Source organism: Orycteropus afer, unplaced genomic scaffold (assembly GCF_000298275.1).
Source record: "Orycteropus afer afer isolate SDZICR_OR568_19922 unplaced genomic scaffold, OryAfe1.0 scaffold00417, whole genome shotgun sequence".
Taxonomy (NCBI): domain Eukaryota; kingdom Metazoa; phylum Chordata; class Mammalia; order Tubulidentata; family Orycteropodidae; genus Orycteropus; species Orycteropus afer.
Window position 1 is genome coordinate 372,019 of NW_006922004.1, and position 23,749 is coordinate 395,767.

Sequence of the window (23,749 nt, forward strand, 5' to 3'; positions counted from 1 at the left end):
CATAAGTCAAAGACATTAATTCTTCCTCGGTCTTCCTTATTCATTAATTTTTCAGAGAAGTTACAAGGCAGTAGCTAGAATTGAACTGGACTGGAATACCCTTTCTTCTCTAAGGATTGTCATAGTTACCGTGTATTATACCTCAGCCTGAGGTAATGTTAGTAAAATAATGGGGGAGGAGGAGGAATTAGGAAACAGAAATAAGTTCAGAAAAGCACTATGTACATTTGAAACTGCTTTGACCAATGGTATGTTGTGTTTGTGGTTGATTTATATGAAATTACTTCAGTGTGTATGGTGTAATATTTGTATAAATATATTAATCCTTAATTGCAATCAGACCTAAGATGTGCTTCATTAGCATTATGAATATTAGAAGTTGTTTCAAATCGGTGGAACTTGTGTTTGAGATAAACAATTATCTTGCCACAGGGATCTCTCATGAATGAAGTATAAAAACCAGTCAGTCAGCAGTACAGCCAACATTGAGATGCCAGGCTTGGGGTCCACAGGTCCTGGTTTTCCTCACTATGCACACTGATCTGAAGATAAGATCTGGCAATCCTGTGAGTGGTAAGAATGGCACTGAATATGCTTCAGAGGATTTAGACAGAAGCATTTGCCCAAAAGCTCAGGTTGGTGTACCCGAAGGCAGATAGAGAATGCTTTCACAAATAGATTGCATGCCCGTTCTCATGTGCTTGCTGAAAAATGTCTACATTTTTCACTATATTAGGTCTGAGAATTGCTTTCATTTTGACAAAGCATTTGGCAGTGAGTTTGCAGAGACTTACAGCATTCCCTTTTCTCTTTGGTTGGAATACTGGATACTGCTGATACCACTGAAGAAACATCCTTTGGAATGACCAAAGTGGTTTGTGTTGATCAGCCAAGCCATTGTTAAAAAAAACAAAGAAACAAATAAAATTATTAGAAATGATTATTTACAGACTTCTCCTAAGCCTGGGGAAACCATCCACGTTCATTTTCTGATGGGCAATGAGAAGAGTTGTCTTTTTGGTTGACGTTGACTTCCTGCAGCCTCACACGAATTCATGGAGGTTAGAAAGAGACCACACTCTCATATTCTCTTGAAGAATCAGACTAGAGAGGTTAAAATAATGTTTAATATATTAACAAGATAGTATCCAAACTCACAAACACAGCCTCTGAAGATTGTCATTGTGCTTTTCAAGTAAAATGAAGAAAAAAATGAAGTCTAAACAAGTTATATTTAGAGAGTTTAGCCTAGGAAGAACTTAAGGAGGATGAGTAAAAATGCAGGACTGCAGATCCAGAGAAGAAATTTCGAAACTGAGATTTCTAATTGTCTACTTGTGTTTTTAGAAAATTTACTACCTTATGTGTAAATCCCAATCCTTATAAAATGGGGATATTTGCACAGTGAGTTTGTTCATTAATGTATACTGAAGAGAGACTGTTTAGTGATGTACAAAGAAGAGTCAACTTAAAGCAAAGGCAGAGATAATGTCCTGCCCTCGAAAGGCTGAAATCAGTGAAAAGAGTAACTTGCCCCAAGAAATGATTCTATCCTGATCACTCTGTGACTTTGTCATATATATGATTAACATATGCTTTTTAACAGTTTTTATTGAATATGGTCCTTGCAAACAGTTTAAAATCTCAAATGATATACTAGTAATGTACTTATGTGGAAGTTGCCTGGCTACACTGATGCAAGAGTTTTCAACTCTTCTAATATTTTGTTTTGTTTTGTTAATTTTTTTCTTTTTTTTTCTGGCTCTTACCTTCTTGTTTCCAAATATGTATTTGTGTCGCTTGTAGATAATTTATGGTAGAGGAGGATTAAATTCTCTTAAATTACCATTATGCTTCCTGTCCCCTACTTTCCTAATTCAGTTACATTATAAATTTCAGCTAAATCAACATTAAGAATATAGATTACTACATAATATAAATGTTATTCACTATTATCTCCAGGTGTGTACTTTGATAATATTTCCTTTTATGGACAATTTTCTGTTTTTCCCTAGTTTTTTAAATGCATTTATTTCCATTTGTTAGATTTTCTATGTCCATGTATGTGTCTGTCTTCTATTACCCCAGAGCTTCTACTTTGCCAAACTTGTCAAGTCAAATCCCCTAGGTCCATTTTTTTTGTCCTTGAAGGCCTATCTTTTGAAGCTCAACATAATATAGAAAATAGGACTGACTTATCTGCAATATGGCTCTTCCTTGTGGCCTTCCCCTCTGCTTCTTCTAGATGTTTATTTTCATCTCTCTCCTGAATTGTATCCTGTTTCAAGGACACCATTCCTTCTTTTCTTCTTTTCCTTGGTACTAAAGCTCATAGGAATAAACAATGTCTTTTACCAACTTCTGCAGAAAGGAGGCTGGCAATGTTTTTTTTTTTTTAACAATATATCTGAAAATGTTTTGTAGGTTGGGCATAGAATTCTAGGTTGAAAATCATTATCATTCAGAATTATGAGCAAATAATTTTACCAATATTGCTGTCAAATTCAATTTTGTTCCTGAATATCTATACATCACCACTCCCTCCCCTCCTTTTTTGAAAACTTTTAACTATTTCTCTGTAGCTATTCTTCTGAAATTTCACCATGTTCTCCTTGAGTTTCCTTTATTCTCCTACACATTAAGTGGTACTTTCCAACATTGAAACTCATGTTCTTTTGTTGAGGGAATTTTTCTTGAATTCATATTTAATACTTTTGCCAACTTTATTTTTTTCTTATTATTTCTAGAACTCTTATTAGTCATATATTAAATTTCATATATTTTTCATTTATTTATTTTTTATCTTTATTTTGGAGATTTATTTTCTAGGTGGATCCTCTTCAAGTATATTTTTAAATGCTTTCACTGACTTTTTACCAGCTATCATATATTTGGTTTTTAAGGGCACTTTGCTTCTTTTTGATCGCTGTGTTATTGTGCCATGTTCTTACAGCTGCAGATCTTTTAGATCTCTGAGGAGAGGGATTATAATTTTTATTCACGTTATCTCTGCTTACATTGTCTATTTCACATATTGGTTTATTTGATTATTTGTTTGTTTGTTTTGGTGTGTACCTTTCATTTGGCAGGGTCTCCTTAAAGGTATTTCACCTAGAGATTAATTATTTATTTATTTTTCATTTAAGAGTGAGGTGCTAAAACTCGAGGTGTAAATTCAGAGTGTATTAAAAGGATTCAGTGTGGGATGGCTTCACTATATTGATTGTTTTTCTCTATTTATTTAGTTTTCTAAAAACTAGTAATATAATTAATAGCTCAGAGGACTGAGACTGGCATAGTCCAGTTAGGGGAAGGGGTTGTATTTATACTGTTTTAGAAGACCTGCTTTCATGTTGTCTGTTTTCTTCCATGATGAGTTGTAGGGAGGATGCAAAAATAACTCTCAAGATTCTGGCTATAGAAATTAGGTAAAATAATGGAATTCATAAAAATTCAGACTATAGGAGGAAGATCTGGTGTTGTATGGATTCATATTGATTCTACAGTAAGGGAAAGAGGTTACTATATATCACAAATATCATCTGACAACTAATCTAAAATTCTCTATATTAGCTGTATCCTTTGTTGACTCCGATCCATTATTCACATTGTACTTCATTTTCATTCAATTTACTCATGCCATAAATATGTATTGAGTGCATAATATATACTGGGTACTGTTTTAGGTGTTGACAGGAAAGGTGTGAAACTCCAAATTTTACTTGAAAAATTAGCTTTAGTAAAGCAACTGATGGGAAATTTCATTATATTCTTGTGAACAAAATGAATAAATAGGCTGATAACAAATAACTCAATACTTTGGTAACTGGTTGAATTATGTATTCAATATGTGTTGATTAAGAGACTACTGTCATTTTGAAGAAAGATATCTAAGTTTGGTCCTCAGCCTAGTTTATTTCAACTATATTATTAATTATTTGGATAAATACACCAAAATTGCGCTCATCATATGTAATTTTGGAAACTGGAAAGGTCAGACAAATATGAAACTAACATCTATGATGATTTTTTTTTACTGTTTGGATAAAACATCTGAGTCTAGATGAAAGTTAACAAATATAAATATTATGCTTGTGTTTGGGAAAAATTATATTTGCAGAAGAATACAATTAGGGTGATGTGACTGTCAAAAAAGCTAATGAGATTTTCAATTTTATTAGTAGAAATATAGTACATAAAACAATTTTGATGAAAGTACCCATCTTTTCCACACTTGCTAGACCACACCTACTTTAATGGTCTCATCTGTGCATTTCACACTCTATAGAAGGCATCCAATATAGACAAAACAAGAACACTCAGGAGATCAGTATAATGAAGACTTGAAGTTATAATATATGAGCAGTAAATGAAGGAAATGATAATGTATATGTTGAAGAAGTATGGAATTACTTAGTGTGGTACGTGAGTAAATAGTAGTGATGGGAAACACACATGTTATTTTCACAAATATTTGAGGTAAGGCTGATGGTCAAGATATAATCTTAAAAGGTCACTAGGATTCAACTGTGTGGCTCATTAAAAAAAAAAAAAAAAGGATAGCATTGAAAATAATGGAACTCCAGAACACTTCTGTGCTCATGTGGAGCCTATACATAGACAAAGAGCTGGTCGTTTGAACAGAACAAAAGAGGATATTACATAGTTTAAAATCAGGAAAGATTTGCATCCTTTCACCATACCCATTCAATCTGTATGCTGAGTAAATAATCCACAACACTGAATTATATAAAGAAGAACATGGCATCTGGATTGGCATCATTAACAACTTGCAATATGCAGATGACCCAACCTTTTTTGCTGTAAACAAAGAAGACTTGAAGCACTTATTGATGAAAATCAAATACTACAGCTTTCATTATGGATTACACCTCAAACATAAAGAAAAAAATCTCCATAACTGTATAAATAAGCAATATCATGAGTGGATAAAACATTAAAGTTGTCAAAGATTTCTTTTACTTGGATTTACAATCAATGTCAAAGTCAAGAAAACAAACAATGTATTGAATAGGCAAATCTACTGCAAAAGACCTCTTTGAAGTGTTCAAAAGCAAATATATTATTTTGAGAATTAAGGTATGTCTGACCTAAGCAATGGTATTTTCATTCGCCTCATATGTATGTGAAAGCTGGACCATGAATAAGGAAGACTAAAGAAGAACTGATGCCTTTGAATTGTGTGCATTGTCAAAGAATATTGAATATACTATGGACTGCCAGAAAAACAAAAACAAAAATGTCTTGGAAGAAATACAGCCACAATGCTCCTTAGAAGCCAGATAGTGAGACTTTGTCTCACACACTCTGTGCATCTTATCAGGAGGGACCTATTCCTGGAGAAGGACATTATGTCCCTTTCTAATGTAAAGGGACAATAAAGAATAAGAAGACCCTCAACAACACTGAATTTTTTTTTTTTTTTTTTTTGTATATTGCCTGTCAACAACATTGACTGATACAGTGCCTGCAACAATGGGCGCAAAGATAGCAACAATTGTGAGAATGGCCCAAGACTGGGCAGTATTTTGTTCTCTTGTTCATAGGTCCACTGATTTGATGACACCTAACAAAAACAAGATTAAATCTGGAAGCAAAGGTGAAAATTTTAGAGCGGCTCTCAGAAAAGCTTAAGTTCTCTTCTACTTTTCGATGTCTAGTCTAGCTAATTATTTAGCAGATGTGCTGTATGTTGTCATCAAATTTAATTTTGAACTAAGTAGTCTTTAAAAGACTCCTTTGAACCCTGGAATTTTGTAATGTTGTGACCAGAGAACTAAAGGAATGTGTTCAAGGACTAGAATGTTTTCAATTATTTTGAGTTTGGTTCCAGATGCAGAGGCACACTCCACTGTGTATCCAGATCACTGTTTCATCCCCAGAGCTGGCATGGAGGTCAGGGAAATGAATAACTTCAGCACTTCCACACAGCAATTGGGCTCCACATCATCCCTAGTTAGAATTTGCATCTTTGAGGCTCTGCAAACTGGGAGACAGGGAGGAAATGGATAAATTTAAGGCATCTGACTTTGGTAGGAAAAAAAAAAAAAGTTTGCTAAAAGGAGAACGTTTTAAATTGTCCTTCTATTTTGACAGAATTTCTGTGGATCCAAGACTTTCTTTTTATATTTCTTTTAATTTTTTATTGTGATTTGGTGAAAGTTTACAGAGCAAATTGTTTTTCCATTCAACAATCCATATACATTTTTATTTGTGATATTGATTGAAATCCCCACAATCTAACAGCACTCTTCCCACTTCCTCCTTGTGTTGATCATTTCCACTTGTTCTTACATTTCCCTTCTTGCCTTCTGAGCTTTATCCCTAGGCAAATGCTGCCCTTTGATCTCACATGGTTGGTTATTCTAAGGAGTGCCTGCCTCCTTGATGTTATTATGCACATTATAGGCCTGTCTGTTGTTTGGCTGAAAGTTGAGTCATGGGGGTAAGTTCAATTCTAGGCTTGAAGAATGTCTAAGGGCCATAGTCTCAGGAGTTCCACTAGTCTCTATCAGATTGAGTAACCCTGATCTTTTTTATGATTTTGAGTTTTGTCCCACATTTTTTTCCAACACTATCCAGGACCTCCTATTGTGATCCCTTACAGAGCAATCAGCTGTGGAAGCTGGCACCATCTAGTCCTTCTAGTCTCAGGGTCATGGAGGCTGGGTTCCTGTGGTCCATTAGTCCTTTGAATCGATTTTTTCCATGGGTCTTTGTTTTTCTTCACTTTTCTTTTCTCCTAGTTGGAGAGAGACCAGTTAATGAACCTCAGATGTTTGCTCACAAGCTTTTAAGACCCCAGTTACTACTCACCAAAGAAGGATATAGAACCTTGCCTATGTGTACTATATTAGGCCACTTGATCTTGACGTCCCCCAAGTCTCTAGTCTTGAGCTCCCAGACCCAGCAATTCATTCCCTCAAGGTGTTTCATTATGTCTAAAGGAGCTCTGGTAGCATAGTGGCTAAAGCACTTGACTGCTAACCAGAAGGCTGGCGGTTCAAACCCACCAGCCACTCCTCGGAAGAAAGGTTGGGCAATCCTACTTCCGTAGTGATACTGCCTCGGAAACCCAAGGAGGGGTCGCTATGAGTCGGGGCCGACTCGATGGCACATAATAACAACAACAACAACAAAATGTTTTTTGTAATTTTGTCCCCTGTATGCTCTACTATATCCATGGATATATTTGCAGCACATATAAATACGTATATAGAAATATCCTCTGTCAAACCTATATATATTTATGTGGTGTAGTCCCATTCACCTTCTCACCCTTGTTCAGCTTGTGCATCTATGTGTGAACTCATAGATTGTTATTGCAGGATTTTGCATAAATGGTAGTTACCTTTGTTGCCTTTAACTCCTGTGCTCCTTTCAGTATCTTCCTTTTACGTTGATTGTTTAGTGCTGACTTCCCCCTTTTTGTATATTCCCTTTCCCTTTACCCAAGTTAATATGTGGAATCCAAGATTTCTATGGAATCTCTAAGTAAGCTACAATATAACAATTTCAACACACTGCAGATATGATTTAGAGTTACAGTAGTATAATGATCTGAACATTTAAATACTTTCAGTCATCTGATACACACTCTTTACTTCACAGCTGTACACTCTTAATGACAATATTCCTCATTGAGTACTTCTTGTTATTTGCCATTGTGTCAATTTCAACTCATAACAATACCATATGACAGATTAGAACCAACCGTATGGTTTTCTAGGCTGTACTCATGAGCTATTTCATGGAAGAAAGTTGTGAAGTATACTCCCATAAACATTATAGTCTTGGAAACTCTATGGGACAGTTTTAGTCTGTCTTACAGGGTTTCTATGAGTTAGAATTGACTTGATGGCAACGGATATAATTTTTTGTTCTACAGCATCAGATCACCAGGTCTTTCTCTTGTGGAGTTACTAGGTGGGTTCAAACTTCCAACCTTTTGATTAGCAACTGAGCATTTACCTGTTTTGCCACCAGTCCTCCTCATTGAATACTACACTATATATTATCTTTGTTACTGTTGAGAAGATACACATCAGAACATACATCAGTTCAGCAATTTCTATACATAAAATTCAGTGACACTGATTACATTCTTTGAATTGTGCAGCTATTTCCTCCTTTTCTTTCTTTTTTTTTTTTCACCCTGCATTTCTGAGTTGCTCCTCCACCATTAACATAAACTCACTGCCCCCTAAATTCCCTATCTAATCTTTCCAGTTACTGTTGTTAGTTTGATCCTGTGTAAATCTCTAAAGAACACACTCTTCAAAACAGGCATTCTTTACTAGTTAAGCTAAACTGTTATTTGGTTTAAAGTCCAAAGTTTAGAGATAATCTCAGGGCAGTAGTTTTGGACATTAAGAGCATTTTTAATTCATCAAAATTTTTCAAACATTTGGTCCTTATTTTGTAATGATTCTTTTTTCTCTCTCAGAAAATGTGCAAAAATAAAATAATACATTTCATTTATTAAAATTCTCATTCATTGCAAACTGATAGGATATAAAATTGATTCTTCACCTAATACTATTCTCATGTTCTCTGAGTCACCAAAGTTTCTAGATGTTGGCAGGAGCGGTTGGAAGGAATACAGTGCTAGAAGCTGTATTAGGAGTGATTGTAAGTGTCATCCTTAGATCCAGGCATCCATGTGGCTTTAGGCCCTGTGCTTTGCCAGGTTTCTCAAACTATGTTGTAAACAGATAATTTGGGATCTTGTTAAAATGTACATTGTGATTCAGTAGATCTATGTTTGGGGCATAAGATCATGCATTTCTAAGAAAGTCACAGAGGGTACTTATGCTACTGCCCCAGGGAGCACACTTTGAGAACTACTGGTTAAGTGACCCCTTTTCTGGCCCTCCTCCAGTTACACCCCTCATCATAGGTTGGATAGTTCACTGGATCCATGGAATTTGCCAACCCAGAGCCCATGTTCTTCCCTCTAGAACATACTCTGGGATATAGACACCCATGTACACAACAAAAAGATTGAAACCACCTAAGTACCCAACAATGGATGAATTAATAAAGTATGGTGCATGCATACAATGGAATACTATCAAATGTTAAAGAATAATGATGAATTTGTGAAACATCTAATAACATGGATGAACCTGGAGGATATTAAAAAAAAAAAAAAAACAAACAACTCACTGTCATTGAGTTGGATCCAACTCATAGCTACCCCTTCTTGGGTTTCCAAGGCAGCATCACTATGGAAGTAGATTGCCCAATTGGGTTTGAACCACCAGCCTTCTGGTTACCATTCAACTGCCTTAGGCACTATGTTGTGGTTGTTGTTATGTGCCATTGAGTCGGACCTGACTCATAGTGACCCCTCCTTGGGTTTCTGAGGCAGTATCATTACGGAAGTAGATTGCCCATCTTCCTTCCGAGGAGTGGCTGGTGGGTTTGAACCACCAGCCTTCTGATTAGCAGTCAAGTGCCTTAGGCACTATGCTATTAGGGTTCCCTTAGGCACTATACCACATATTAACTTTGGTGAAGAGAACAGCAATATATAAAAAAGGAGAGGTCAGCACTGAATGACCAAGACAAAGAGACAAAGAAAGACATTTGGAGGACCACAAGAGTTAAAGACAACAAAGGTAAGAGGTGGGCTTCACAATCGGGGACTGCATTGGGCAGGGGGCACCTGGAATAAAACTCACCCCCAGGGGTGGGCTCTCAGTCCAATGGTTAGCGAGATCTACATGCAGACCACTCAACCCAGGATGCTGCACCCACACACTCAGTAATACATCTCCTAACGAATTAAACCATGGGACCCCCCCCAAAAAAAAGACAACAAAGGTAAATATTATTGTATACAAAGTCCTGCAGTAACAGTAATAATAGTAATCTATGAGTGCACACATAGATAGACACACTGGTTGAACAGGGGTGGGAAGGCGAATGGAACTACACTGATGAATATATATAGGTCTGATGGGATATTTCTACACATGTATTTATATGTACTACAAATATATCCATGAATATAGTACAGCATACATGGGGCACGGTAATTAAAACATTTTAGCCATAACCACATAGCTTGAAGGAACGAGTCACTGGGGCTAAGGTTTAAGTCCATAGTCTTGGGGGACATCAAGGTCAATTGGCATAACATAGTCCACAAAGACAATGTGCTACATTCTACTTTATTAAGTAGTGCCTGGGGTCTTAAAAACTTTTGAGAGGTTATCTAAGGGGCAATAATTGATCTCTCCCCATTAAGAGCAAAGAAGAGTGAAAAAAATCAAGGATGAGTGGAAACAATCCAAAGGACTAATGGACCACATGAGCCCCAGCCTCCATGACCCTGAGACCAGAAGAAGTAGATGGTCCCCAGGTACCATTGACCACAGTAGGGATCACAATAGAAGATCCTGGACAGAGTAGCAAAAAAATGTGGAACCAGACTCAAAATCATAGAAAAGACCAGGCTTAATGGCCTGTAGAGACCATTGGAACCCCCAAGACTATGGCTCTTTAGATACCCTTTAAGTGTGGAACTGAACTTACTCCTGTGACTCACTTTCAGCCAAACAGTAACACTGGGTAGGTATGCACTCCTTAGAATAACCAATCATATGAGATCAAAAGGGTAGCATTTGCCTAGGGATAAAGCTCAGAAGGCAGGAAGGAATGGGAAAGAAGGATAAGTGGAAACAGTAAACCCAAGGCAAAAGTGGGAAGAGTGTTGTTACATTGTGGGGATTTCAATCAATGTCACAAATCAAAATGTGTTTGAATTGTTGAATGGAAAATCAATTTGTAGACTTTCACCCAAATCACAATAAAAAACTAAATAAATAAATAAAAACGAAACATACTTTGGATACTCAGGACCCAGGAATTCCCTGTTCAAACATCTTCCAACACCAGCCTCTGAACATCCACCCGTAATCTGTTTTCTTGATGGGATACTCCATATGAGCTTGTACACACGTGGCTTAGTTGTGTGGACTGAGATGATGACAAAATACATTCTAGCAAGATCCCTGCTACTACAGACGGTGACTGGAGTAGGAAGAGAAAACGGGTGGGCTAGGTTTAGAGGACTTTCATCTGTCGTCTTGTCTCAACTGCTAAGTTTTAGGGATGATCTTTGCATTTTTAGCTTTTCATGTAAATAAGGAGGGAATTCTTATCCTGTGATAGTCCATCCCTGATTTTAAGGCCCCAGGACCTTGCAGGAGTACATGCTCCCTTGTCAATCAAATCTATGTTGTGGTTGCTAGGTGCCGTCAAGTCGGCTCTGACTCATACAACAGAACAAAACATTGCCTGGTCCTGTGCCACCATCACAATCTTTGTTATACCTGAGCCTGTCATTGCAGCCACTGTGTTAATGCATCTGGTTCAGGGCCTTCCTTCCCTTTTTTCATTGATGCTCCACTTTACCAAGTATGATAGCCTTCTCCAGGGAATGCTGCATTCTGGCAACATGATCAAAGTAGGTGAGACAGTCTGGTCATTCTCGCTTCCAAAGAGCATTCTGGCTGCACTTCCTTCAGGATAGATTTGCTCATTCTTTCAGCATTCCATGGTACTTTCAGCATTCTTTGCCAACACCACAATTCAAAAGCATCAACTTTTCTTCAGTCTTCCTTATTCATTGTCCAGCTTTCACATCCATATAAGGCTACTGAAAATACCATGGCTTGGGTCAGGTGGACCTTAGTCTTCAAGGAGACATTTTTACTCTTCAGTACTTTGAAGAGGTTTGTTGCAGCAGGTTTGCACAGTGTGATACATAGTCTGATTTCTTGACTGCTGCCTCCATGGGTGTTGATTGTAGATCCAAGTAATATGACATATTTGACAATTTCAATCTTTTTTTCTATTTATCACGATGCTGCTTTTTCGTCCCGTTGTGAGGATTTTCATTTTGTTGTTGTTGTTGTTGAGATGTAATCCATACTGCAGACTGTAGTCTTTACTCTTCACCAGTAAGTGCTTCAAGTCATCTGCACTTTCAGCACAACAAGTAAGGTTGTGTCGTCTGCATATCGCAGGTTGTTAATGAATCTTCCTCCAATCATGATGTCACTTTCTTCCGCATATAGCCTAGCTTCTCAAATTATTTGTTCAGCATACAGATTAAATAAGTATGGTGAAAGTATACAACCCTGACAAACTCCCTTCCTGATTTTTAACTGTACAGTATCCCCTTGTTCTATTCAAAAGACAGCCTCCTGGTCCATGTACAGATTCCTTATGAGCACAATTAAGTATTCTGGAATTCCCATTCTTGTCAATGTTAACCATAATTTGTTATGATCCACATAATCAAATGCTCCTGCACAGTTAATAAAAGACAAATAAACATCTCTCTGGTATTCTTTGCTTTGAGCCAAGATCCATCTGACACCAGCAATGATATCTCTCGTTCCACATCCTCTTCTGAATCCAGCTTGCATTTTTGGAAGTTCTCTGTCAGTATACTTCTGCAACTGTTTTTGAATTATCTTCACTAAAATTTTACTTCCGTGTAATATTATTGATATTTTTCAATAATTTCCACATCCTGTGGGATCACCTTTCTTTGGAATGGATACAAATATGGATCTCTTCCAGTCAGTTGGCCAGGTAGCTGTCTTCCACATCCATTTTTTGGAAACATCTCAATGACTATTCCATCAATTCCTGGAGCTTTGTTTTTCACCAATTCCTTCAGTGCAGTTTTCACTTCTTCCTTCAATAACATTGGTTCTTGATCATATGCCACCTCCTAAAATGGATGAACATTGACAAATTCTTTTTGGTACAGTGACTCTGTATATTCATTCCCTCTTATTTTGATATTTCCTGCATCATTCAATGTATTGCCCATAGAATCTTTCAATATTGCTACTTGAGGCTTGACTGTTTTCGTCATTTCTCTCAGCTTGAGAAATGCTGAGAGTTTTCTTCCCTTCTGGTTTTCTAACTCCAGGTCTTTGCACATTTCATTATAATAATTGACTTTGTCTTCTTGAGCTGCTCTTTGAAATCTTCTGTTCAGCTCTTTTGTCTTGTCATTTCTTCTATTTGCTTTTGCTACTCTCCATTCAAGAGCAAGTTTCAGAGTCTCCTCTGACATCCATTTTGGTCTTTTCTTACTTTCTTGTCTTTTTAATGACCTCTTGCTTTCTTCATGGATGATGTTCTTGATGTCATCCAAAAATTCCTCTGGTTTTCGGTCACTCGTGTTCAATGCATCAAATATACTCTTTAAATGGTCTCTAAATTCAGGAGGGATATAATCAAGGTCATATTTTGGCTCTCATGGACTTCTTTTAATTCTCTTCAGCTTGAACTTGAACTTGCATATGAGCAGTTGATGGTCTGTTCCATAGTCAGCTCTTGGCTTTGTTTTGGCTGAAGATACTGAGTTTCTCCATTGCCTCTTTCAAATCCATTGCCCAGCAAATCCTGGATGGATCTATTTCATGAGGAACCGTTGCATCTAATCTGTTCTTCTGAGGGCAAGGAGAGAATATTTTCATCCCTTCTGTGTAACCTTCAACAAACTTTTACCAGATGACCACACAATATCTGTGAGTTTCGGAGTCCCATCGATTTAAAGTAACATACCATCTTAGCTTCCTGTTAAAACTTAAACAAGTCAGTTAACCTCTTTGATCTTAGTTTCTCTGTCTTTAAAATGGATATAGCACTGCATTTTAACTATCTTCCACTGTCCTGCATTTCCATCCAATTCTTTCTTATCTATCTTTTAACATTAACTCAATTTCACCACCTTAATTATATTAGCTATCTCTATCTGATCTGGCGATAAGAGCATTCCTTTTTTTTTTTTTTTTTTTAATTGCATTTAGAACAGTTTATTCCTTTATATTTTTGGGTTTATTTTGAGTAGTGTTTTACTAACTAACTAGCTTCACAGGGCAGGGATGTGTCTTCCGAGCTCCTGTTCTGTCCCTTCTACCTGGCACAGAGCCTGGCACCAGGTAAATACTCCATGTTTGTTAAATGAATAAATGAATGTGTGGCTATTATACTGTCACAATTAGAGATAAAATATACTAAGCGACCAGCACATAATAGGTGCTTAAATAGTGACACTGATTATTTCTCAGCAATTTACACTATAAACAGTTTATTTTGATAGGAAATGTTTTCTCTTTTCTTATATCTGATACATGGAGAAGAGTGAGGTGAATTTAAGACAAATACAATTTTAAACTATCCAAGTTAAGAAAAATGCAGTGATAATCTACTGGCTTGAGCAACTAGAATCATGACACACATTTTTTTTTTTTTTTTAATTTAAGAGATGAAAGACCTATAGTCAAAAACAAAGGGGGGAAGTTTAAAAAGTAGTAGAAAAATTTGTATTTGCCAATTTTGCTTGCCCCTCACAACTCCGATCCCAAATATTGCATCTATTTAAAAAGCATGTGGTGAAAGTCATTCCTTACCTACTATCCACTCTGTCTTTTCATCTTGGGCATTTTTAAATGCTCCCTTTGATATCAGTTTCCCCAAGTATTCTCTCATTAAATATTTCTGGGATCCGTACTTGAAGAAAGAAATGATTTTCTCAAATCTGTGAACAGGATACTTTTTGATGTCAAAATAAACCATCTGCTTGTACAACTGTTTCTAATTACTTCGCTGCCTAGACTCTCCTCTGGAGGGGTTTGGCACCAGCACCCCGCCCAGAGCCGTGCCGCTGCCCAAATCCTCGCAGGCAGCTCATCAAAGCATTTGCAGCTCTGAGCAGAGCTCTAGATCTGCGAGCCTGGGTGTCCGTAGGTCTGTCTGCCCGGCCATCTGCTAGTGGCACCCCTCCTTCCTACCACCTCCTTCCTCAGCCCCACCTTGTAGAAGCACGGCTTGCCCTCTACGGCCTGAGAGCTCAGAATGAGTCCCACAGGCTTCAGGAACTTCTTGCTGTTGGCATCCTCCCTTCTCTTTGCTGGATTGTCAGCTGGTCCTCAAAGCTTCTCGCCATCTCTGAGGTAAGTTTGGTTTGTTATTCTTTAGGAGAAATCTGCCCAACTTTCTGTGCATGGCAGGGCTCAAATTTGCAGGATGGTTTCTGTACGCCAAAAGCAGTTACTAAGTTGGATGTGGGGATGAAGCGTTTTCAACCTGTTCCTATCCCTTTCCTGCTATATACACTATGTGTTGCTTAACCCTTGTTCTTTTACTTTCTCTTCAGAAATATATAATGATTGAGTAAATATAAAATTTCCTCCTATGCAAATACATGTCACATGTTGCTTCTATGAGTTGAAGATAGTTCTGTGTGTATTTGTAAGTTCCTGTAGACTATAAGACAGTATTATTTCTCCTTTCCAACTGCATCAAAATCAGTCTGTGCTACATTTTGAAAGAAACTTTTAATTACTTTATAGTAGCAGATCATTTTCAAAGTCTAGTTTACAAGAAGCTCTTAATGAAAATTATAAAAAATATTATGCCCTAAGCTATCACGTAGGAGCTCTGGTAGCATAGTGCCTAAGGCACTTGACTGCTAACCGGAAGGCTGGCGGTTCAAACCCACCAGCCACTCCTCGGAAGGAAGATGGAGCAATCTACTTCCACAGTGATACTGGCTTGAAAACCCAAGGAGGGGTCACTATGAGTGGGGTCCAACTCAATGGCACATAACAACAACAACATGCTATCACAATGTACATTTACATATTATATAGATCTTCCAATATATTCATCTCTTCTTTTCATAATAAAACTGGCCCCTGGCCATGAGTAACAACAGGGTATTTTCTAAGAGAAATGAAAAGACAAGTCAGCAAGTATCATATTTTGGATTAATTTATACTTAATTAAAATTCACATATATGATTCAGTGAAAAATCACCAAGGAGCAGGTTGGATCACATATGCCCACCTAAAAGACAATCTTACTTCCAGGTGACAGGTACCTGCTTAAGGAGCTCTGATAGTGCAATGGTTAAGCACTGGCTGCTAACCCAAAAGTTGGAGAGTCAAACCCACCCAGCAACTCCACAGAACAAAGACCTGGCAATCTGCTTCTTTAAAGATTAAACCAAACCAAACCCATTGTCATAGAGTTGAATCTGACTCAGAGACCCTATAGGACAGAGTAAAACTACCCCCAGAGGGCTTCAAAGGTTGTAAATCTTTAAGGAAAAAGACTGCCACTTCTTTCTTGTGTAGAGCAGCTGGTGGATTCAAACCTTTTGGTTAGCAACTGAGCTGTCTAACCACTATGCCACTAAACTCCTTCCAGTAAAGAGTACAGCCTAGAAAACCCTGGGCGCCAGTTCTACTTTATCATATGGGCTCACTATGAGTTGAAATCAATTTGATGGCACCTACCAACAACAGGTTATTGATTAGACGTTTTTGATCATGAATCATTTCTCAAATGGTACAGGTGGGTCATGTCTACCGCCTGAGAAAACACAATCCTTTCTAGAGGGGGCTTGGCACCCAGAAATAAGGAAACTCAAACTTTTTATCCAGAGAGTTCTGAGCGTCCAGGTGGGGTGGAAATAGGGGAGTAACCATGGATTCAGAACAGAGGGGCAGTGTTTTTGCCGTAAACTTGGCCTGGATATGGTGTTTGTCGCCCTATGCAGGAGTTTGTCCGGTATCGCCTGCAGGCTGTCCCGGGCAGAGTCAGAGCGCCGCTGCAGGGCACCAGGGCAGCCCCCAGGGAGCGCTCTGTGCCATGGCCGTGGCCGGTGTGACTGCGGAGTCTGCATCTGTCACGTGACCGAGCCAGGCATGTACTTCGGGCCTCTCTGTGAGTGCCACGAGTGGGTGTGCGACACCTATGATGGGAAGACTTGTGCAGGTAAGGGAGAGACCCTGTCTGCTTTCTTGTAATAAACGCGGGCCGATCTAAACTAGCACTTGTGGGAATGATGGTTAAGCACTCAGTTTCTGAGATTCTGCCATGTTCCTGAGGAATGAAGAGTGGGGACACTTCTTATCAGCAAGCCAGCAGTTAGAAAGTTATAACATTCCACAAAGGTCTTACTTTTTGATAGCCAATTCTGGAATTATTATAATACCTTTCTTCTTCCTATGGTCCAAACTTAAAAGTTTAATATTTATAGGATTCATTCACTTAATTATTAATCTTATTTGCTTCTGTTTGAGTTCCCTATTACAAACTACATTTTCCAATTTCTTCACAAATGGAATTATTTTGCTGGCCTCTCACACTCTAGTCAAGAACGTTAATCATAATATTTGCATATTGTAGCCCATATTTTATTTTTACCTAGGAAACCCAGGGAAATATTATTTTCCCAAATTCAAGAGAGGTATGGTGTGCCTTTGAATTCTGATTTGCTTTTCTACATAGAACATATTTCACAAAAAGAAGTGTAAGTTAGAAAAATGTAACCAGGAAAAAATAAACAAATTTACTCAGAAGAAATTGCTTTTCTAATATTTTAGCTGCATGAAGTTTTGAGCTGCAACGAAACTTGATATTTTGTAAGGGTGGAGTGAAAATAAATTCATTTCCCTTACACATTTTTAAGGAATGATTTGGGGTCTGATTTTGGAAAGGGTCACAATATGTCTTCTTAAGGAACACTCCTAACCTTTTTACCAGTTTCATATAAACTTGTCATTTACTTAAGGCCATGAGCCTTAATTAGGACATTGTGAATGATGCAGAAACTCCTTTAGTAAAAGGATAACACAAATACATTCCAACCATGGTTTGGCAGATATATAGGAAAAAAATAGCTACTTATTTTACCCACAATGGATCTAAGAATAAAATCTCCAACACTAACACACAGAGATCAAGAATGAGTTTACTGTAAAATGTCATTTCTTGGCACCTGGAGCACAGGATCATATAGTGAGAACACTTAATATGCAAGCTGTTTGGCAGTGGAAAATTAGTCATATTAGTAATTTGGAGGAGCACAGGTGCTTCTACGTGGTTTGTTTACCCTGTGAAGGCTGCGGCTCAACCCTTTAAAAATACTGAGTGTCACAATTTGCTATTTTAACTTAATCTCAGAGGCTGCAGTATTATTAAAGTTAGTCCTTTGGAATGAAAGCTACTTATTGTCTAATATTTTATTCCAAATCCAACTGTTATCTGGCTTCTCTGGCTTTTATTGCCTCTGGCATTGCCTCTTCAATATCATGAGTTTTTAACACATTTTTTTCAGGGCTTCATTGTTATTTCACTGGAATAGTAAGAAGTGAGATGCAGCCTTCAACAAATAAAACTAGTTGAGAGTATCTCAGATAAAACTCTTCATCAAAGAACCCTAGTTGTTTCCTTTCTCTTAAACTATGCCAAGGAGAATGCTATGGCATATGTTGTAGTTGCATGTCATTAAGACAATTCTGACTCATAGCGATCCTGGAGGACAGAGTAGAAGTGCTCCATAAAGTTTCCAAGGCTGTAAATCTTTACAGGAACAGATCACCAGGTCTTTTATCCAGAGGAGGAGCTGGAATGTTTGAACCACTGACCTTTCAGTTAGCAGCCAAGAGCTTAAACATTGTACTTACAAGGCACCTGCTATGGTATATAATGCTTTTATTTATTTATTTATTTTTCTCTCCTGTAGAAGGGATTCATTGTTTATTCATAATGTCTTAGTCATTCCATTCCTTCCTCCTGGTCACACAGGGCAGCATAGATTTGTTTCATCCTGTGTGTATTTCTATAGAAGGTGAAACATTTCTGATTATTTCAAGGCTGAATGAAATAATTGTATTCATTTTCCATTTTTCATCTTGTGACTGTTGCCAGTCAGGACCTACTTTACAGCATTTTCTACCTAACTCAGCCCCTGCAAATGCTCTGCCTGTGTTTGGCAGGTCAGTGGGGAAATACATCACATATAGCATATTGGACCACCTTGTCAGCTTGCTGGTTTGTTCTCTGCTTCAAATTTAGGTTGTCAGTTTTCTTTTTGAGAAATAGTTCCAATTGTATAGCTAATAAGATATGTACATATCAGGTTTTCTATTTTTATGTGCATGAATGAAAACACCTGGGCTTTTACCTATTTGATATGTCCCTATAAGGCCCCCACCCAGAAACTGGGTACCTTCCAGACACCTCCTTGACCTCCATGAAGAAAACAAAATCTTGCTCTGTTTGTACATCATAGCATGGTTAACAGCATAGGATCTGTTGGAAATTTTCCAGGATTCAAATTCAAGCCCAGCATTTAATAGCTGTATAACACAGGGGCAATTAAAAAATAAAGGCATCCTGAGCCTTTATTTCCTTAACTGTATCATGGGAATAATAACAGCACCGACCTCACAGAATTGGTGTGAAATTTACCATATGTAAAACAGAAAAGAGTCTGGTACAAAGTAAGATCTCAATGTGCATTGATTTTTGTACATAACAATATTATTATAGTGATGCATAAAAGATTATGTGTAAATAAACCAAATACATAGATGGTTGGCTGAATAGATAGCTTTGTATTTGTTTTGCATTTGATGCAGTGAAAGCAGTTTCAATTTCATAATGTGGTCTGGGCCTGTTATTGATTCAGGGCCCAAAAGGTCAAGCAAGGATAGCTATTTTGGCCTAGCCTTAGAGCAGCTGTATTAGACACAGCATGCCCTTTTAAAGTTAAGTCCATTGAGATTCTTCTGCCGTGAATCATAAGAAGCATACTTATTTTAGTTTAAACTGGTTTGGAAGTGATTAAGTTCAAAATATCAAGTGCTCTATTTCTTCTGGTGTCTACTTTTTTATGGCATATGATTCTTCTTTAGACCTTCTATAGCAGGTCTGACCAATGATTGTTCCTGTGGGTGTGATGTGCTAATAAGGAATAAACTAATAATGATGAAAAATATTTTAAAAAATAGGAAAATCTTTGGTTATAAGAAAAACTTTCAGTTGATCTTTTAAAGTCAACCTTGGGTAACCCTTTGAAAGTTATGATTAAACTTAAATATGATAATAGTTTTTTAAAAGATCTTTTCTAATAACTTTGAAATGCATCAAAGAGTTTGACTTTTAGTAATTAGGAAAAGTTCACTCAATTCAGTTTAGCAAAAACTTATAAAATATTGTATATTTGCTAGACTCTCTGCTTTTGAAAGATATATATATATATATATATATATATATATATGAGAAATATATGGCAGCTTACAAATGAGTAGTTAGGTTAAGAGAAATACCAAATACTTATGTTGTGATGCAAACTGTCATTTCCAAAAATTTTGAGGCAAGTATTAAACATTGTGGTTACCAGTTCTTGAGAAACAAGTAATATTTGAAATCAGTCTTTAAATATAGGAAAGTTTTTTTTTTTTTTAATTCAAAAGTCGACTATTGTGATTCTGAGTGAAGAAAAGCTCAAGCAAAAGTTTTAGAGGCAGAATAGCATGACGGTATGTTTTTGGAGCAGTGAAAGCTAAAAGGGCTGGTTGGGCTGGAATTTAGGGCTGTGGGGACAATAGTAGAAAATGTACTGAGAGTTAAAATTAGTCCTGCTGTGAGTGCTTCAACCCAGATGAGAGGTTTGTTCTCAATTAAACAACATCTAGGAGTCATGAAGTATTTTGAACATGGGAATGGCGGGTACCGTTCTGATTCATTAATATGGTAGCCAAGGACGTGGCGAGTTGGCATAGTGAGACTTCATAAATAGGAATTCAGCTTAGATTTAAATATAATCTAGATGAGAGACAGGAAGGATACAGATATGATGGATTTTAAAGACTGTTTAAAAGTACAATCAATATTATTTAAAGGCCAAGGATGAGTAGGAGCTCTGTTGACATAGTGGTTCAAACATTCAGGTACTAAGGTCAGTGGTTTAAAACCACCAGTCACTCCATGGTGAAAGATGAGACAGTCGACTTCCATAAAGAATTATAGCCTTGGAAACCTGATGGGACAGTTCTACTCTGTTCTATAGGGTAGCTGTGAGTCAGAATGCACTCGATGGGCAGTGGGTTTGATTCAGTTTGGTTTAAGGATGAGTAAGATGATGTATTAAAATTGATGCTGGGTTTATATGCCTGAGTAATTAAGAATGTGATAGAACTGCTTAAGAAATAGGGAAGTCAGGAGGAAGAAGGCAATAGCTCCTAATCAATGACTCAAAGTTATTCTTAAAGCAAAAGAGCAACTATTTTTTTTTTTTTTAAATCCAGAATTGCTGTAAAATGAAGAATTGTTGCTAGGAGAATAAGAATCTGTATTTTAATGGCAGACAGATTTGGCTGAATTGGAATCTTATCTGTATTGCTGACTTGGGATGGGATGCTGAGCCAGTCATACTGTTTCTCTGAAACTCAGTGGTTTTTCCTGGAACAACATTATTATGATTGTAAACAATATCAGAGCATGATATTGTTCAGAATAATAAATAGGTTTATCTATAAAGATACTTAATATTTATATAATCATATATCTATTCAGAATATAAAAGAAATTCATATAAACATTTGGTTATGTATAAAAATTAAAATATGCTAATATGTAAATAGGCGCTCTGGTAGCATAGTGCCTGAGGCACTTGACTGCTAACCAGAAGGCTGGTGGTTCAAACCTACCAGCCACTCCTCGGAAGGAAGATGGGGCAATCTACTTCCATAGTGATACTGCCTTGGAAACCCAAGTCAGGTCCAACTCGACGGCATATAACAACATCAACAATATGTAAATATTAGTAATATTTTCTTAAAAATATCTCTGACTTTTATACTACATCAATAGTATGGGAATGAAATACCATTATTCCTGAGCATTGTGCTTTCTGGCTCTTTATAGTCTGTCTTAGGACTGTTTGACCTGATTTTTCCTCACAGTTGCATTTTTTCTGAGATAGTTGAATGATTTCTTTCTGTGGTGCAGTGAATTACTTAGTATGGCTCTTCTAGCCATGGTCTTTGTGACTCCCACCATATGACTAAGAGGGGTTATGCATATATGACATGCTTATGACCCAAGGGGATAAGGTAGCTTGCTAGCAACGTAAATAAGGTGTATGGCAACCTTGCAGGAGTGGGACCATGGAAATAAAATGTACAGAAAAATAATGTGGGGATTGGTCAGTTATGTCATTATGCAAGGCTTAAAATGAGCCAACCCAGAGGCTGAAAAGGGGATTGCACTACCATCAAGAAAGAAGAGCCAGGAGTGGAGTGCATCCTTTGACCCAAGAGCTGAGATGGCAGAGAGACTGCAGAGAAATCACATAGAGATGGTAGTGGCAGAACCAAAATAACTAAGGGAACAGGCACAAGACAGGGTGGTAGGCTTCTCAGCCTGCAGAGTGAGAAATTTGAGTTCCTTTGGGCAGGAGGCTTGCTGGTGGAGTGGGGTGCCTCCCTGGACACCTATCCACAGGGCTAAAAGAGCTTTGTAACACATGCCTGAGTAGGGCAGAGAGAAGTGTGTCTGTGCATGGCTTAGGAGAAGCTGTCCTGCTTTCTTTTCCTTCTTTAAAACCTTATCTTTCTTACTCCCCCATCTCTTTACCTCTGTCTCGCCTCTATCGGTAGCCTTTATTTATTTGTTTATTTCTTAATATTTCCTTCATGTCCCTGAATCATGGCATCAAGCACACATTATTCTCTCTTTAACCCCCTTTCTGCAGTAAACTAATGTATTGAACAGACAGACTCTTATTTCTACATTGCTTGTTAAGTGTGCTTTCATCATGGGCTTAATATTTGTTGTTGTTTTGAACATATTCAGTTCTCCATCCTAGCTCACCCACTGTAATTAAGTCTCGTCTTTGAGCACCTGTGCTATCTTAGATGCATCCATTTTGGATAATGTATCTTGTCTTACCCCAAATCACATTTAAAGTAAAAGATTTTTCATCCTCAAAGAAAATATCAGACCAGAGGACCATATTTTTCCCCAAAAATTTATTGCTTTACTCGGATATAGCACTGTGGCTCTACTCTAGAGACCAAATACCTTGGACTTGGACAAGGTAATCTGAACACCTTGATAACTGAAAAGAATGTATTTATAACATTATGATGTTTAGATTAAATATTATAAATGTGAAAAGTTCAGCAGTTACTTTTCTAAGTAAAATTTCCCCCAGATAGAGAAAGGAACATATGGGATCAAATTATTTTTGTCACAAGTTTTAAAGTTGTAAAGCATAAACCTCCTCTATAGGATTCTCAAAAATCTTAAATATATTTTGAGACGTGATGATAAAACTGACATCCCATGTCTATAAGTATCAAAAGCCCCTAAAAATATCCTCAGCTCTCTTGGTCACAGACCAAAATTCTTAAACACAACCTGGGCATTCACAAAGCTCAAGTCCTTGATGTGGAAGAGCAGAGATCCCTGATATGATTCCTTGCCCGAAGAGTTCCCTGTTTGAAGAGTTATGAAGCCATGAATTTTTCCTAAGTTCTATAATCTGCCATATGTTAACTTTTATTACTGCTGTAACAAATTATCACAAATTGTGGCTTAAACAACATAAATGTATCATCTTATGGTTTTGTAGATCAGAAGTCCAACATAGGTCTCCCCAGGCTAAAGTGTTGGCAGGTGATGTTCCTTCTAAAGGATCTAGGAGAACCTCTGTTTTATGCTTTTTCAATGTTGTCAGAATTCAGTTCCATGAACTTACAGAATATAGAACTGAGGTACCCATTTCCTCATTGATTGTCAGCATAGCCTTCCCTTAATCCCTAGAGGTCCCTTTCCAGTCCTTCCATGAAGACCCTATATCGCAGAACTTGAAACAGGGTGCCAAATCTT

The 23,749-nt window shown here is 37.3% G+C and overlaps 1 protein-coding gene across 1 annotated transcript in view; it reads left to right on the forward strand.

The window, feature by feature from the left end:
* Positions 1-14,913: 14,913 nt before the first annotated feature.
* Positions 14,914-23,749, forward strand: part of ITGBL1 (integrin subunit beta like 1) — a 396,418-nt gene continuing 387,582 nt past the window's right edge. Inside the window, exons 1-2 of the mRNA XM_007953815.2 lie at positions 14,914-15,011; positions 16,623-16,840. Of these exons, the coding sequence (XP_007952006.1) occupies positions 14,914-15,011; positions 16,623-16,840 (316 nt within the window). The remainder of the gene's footprint in view (positions 15,012-16,622; positions 16,841-23,749) is intronic.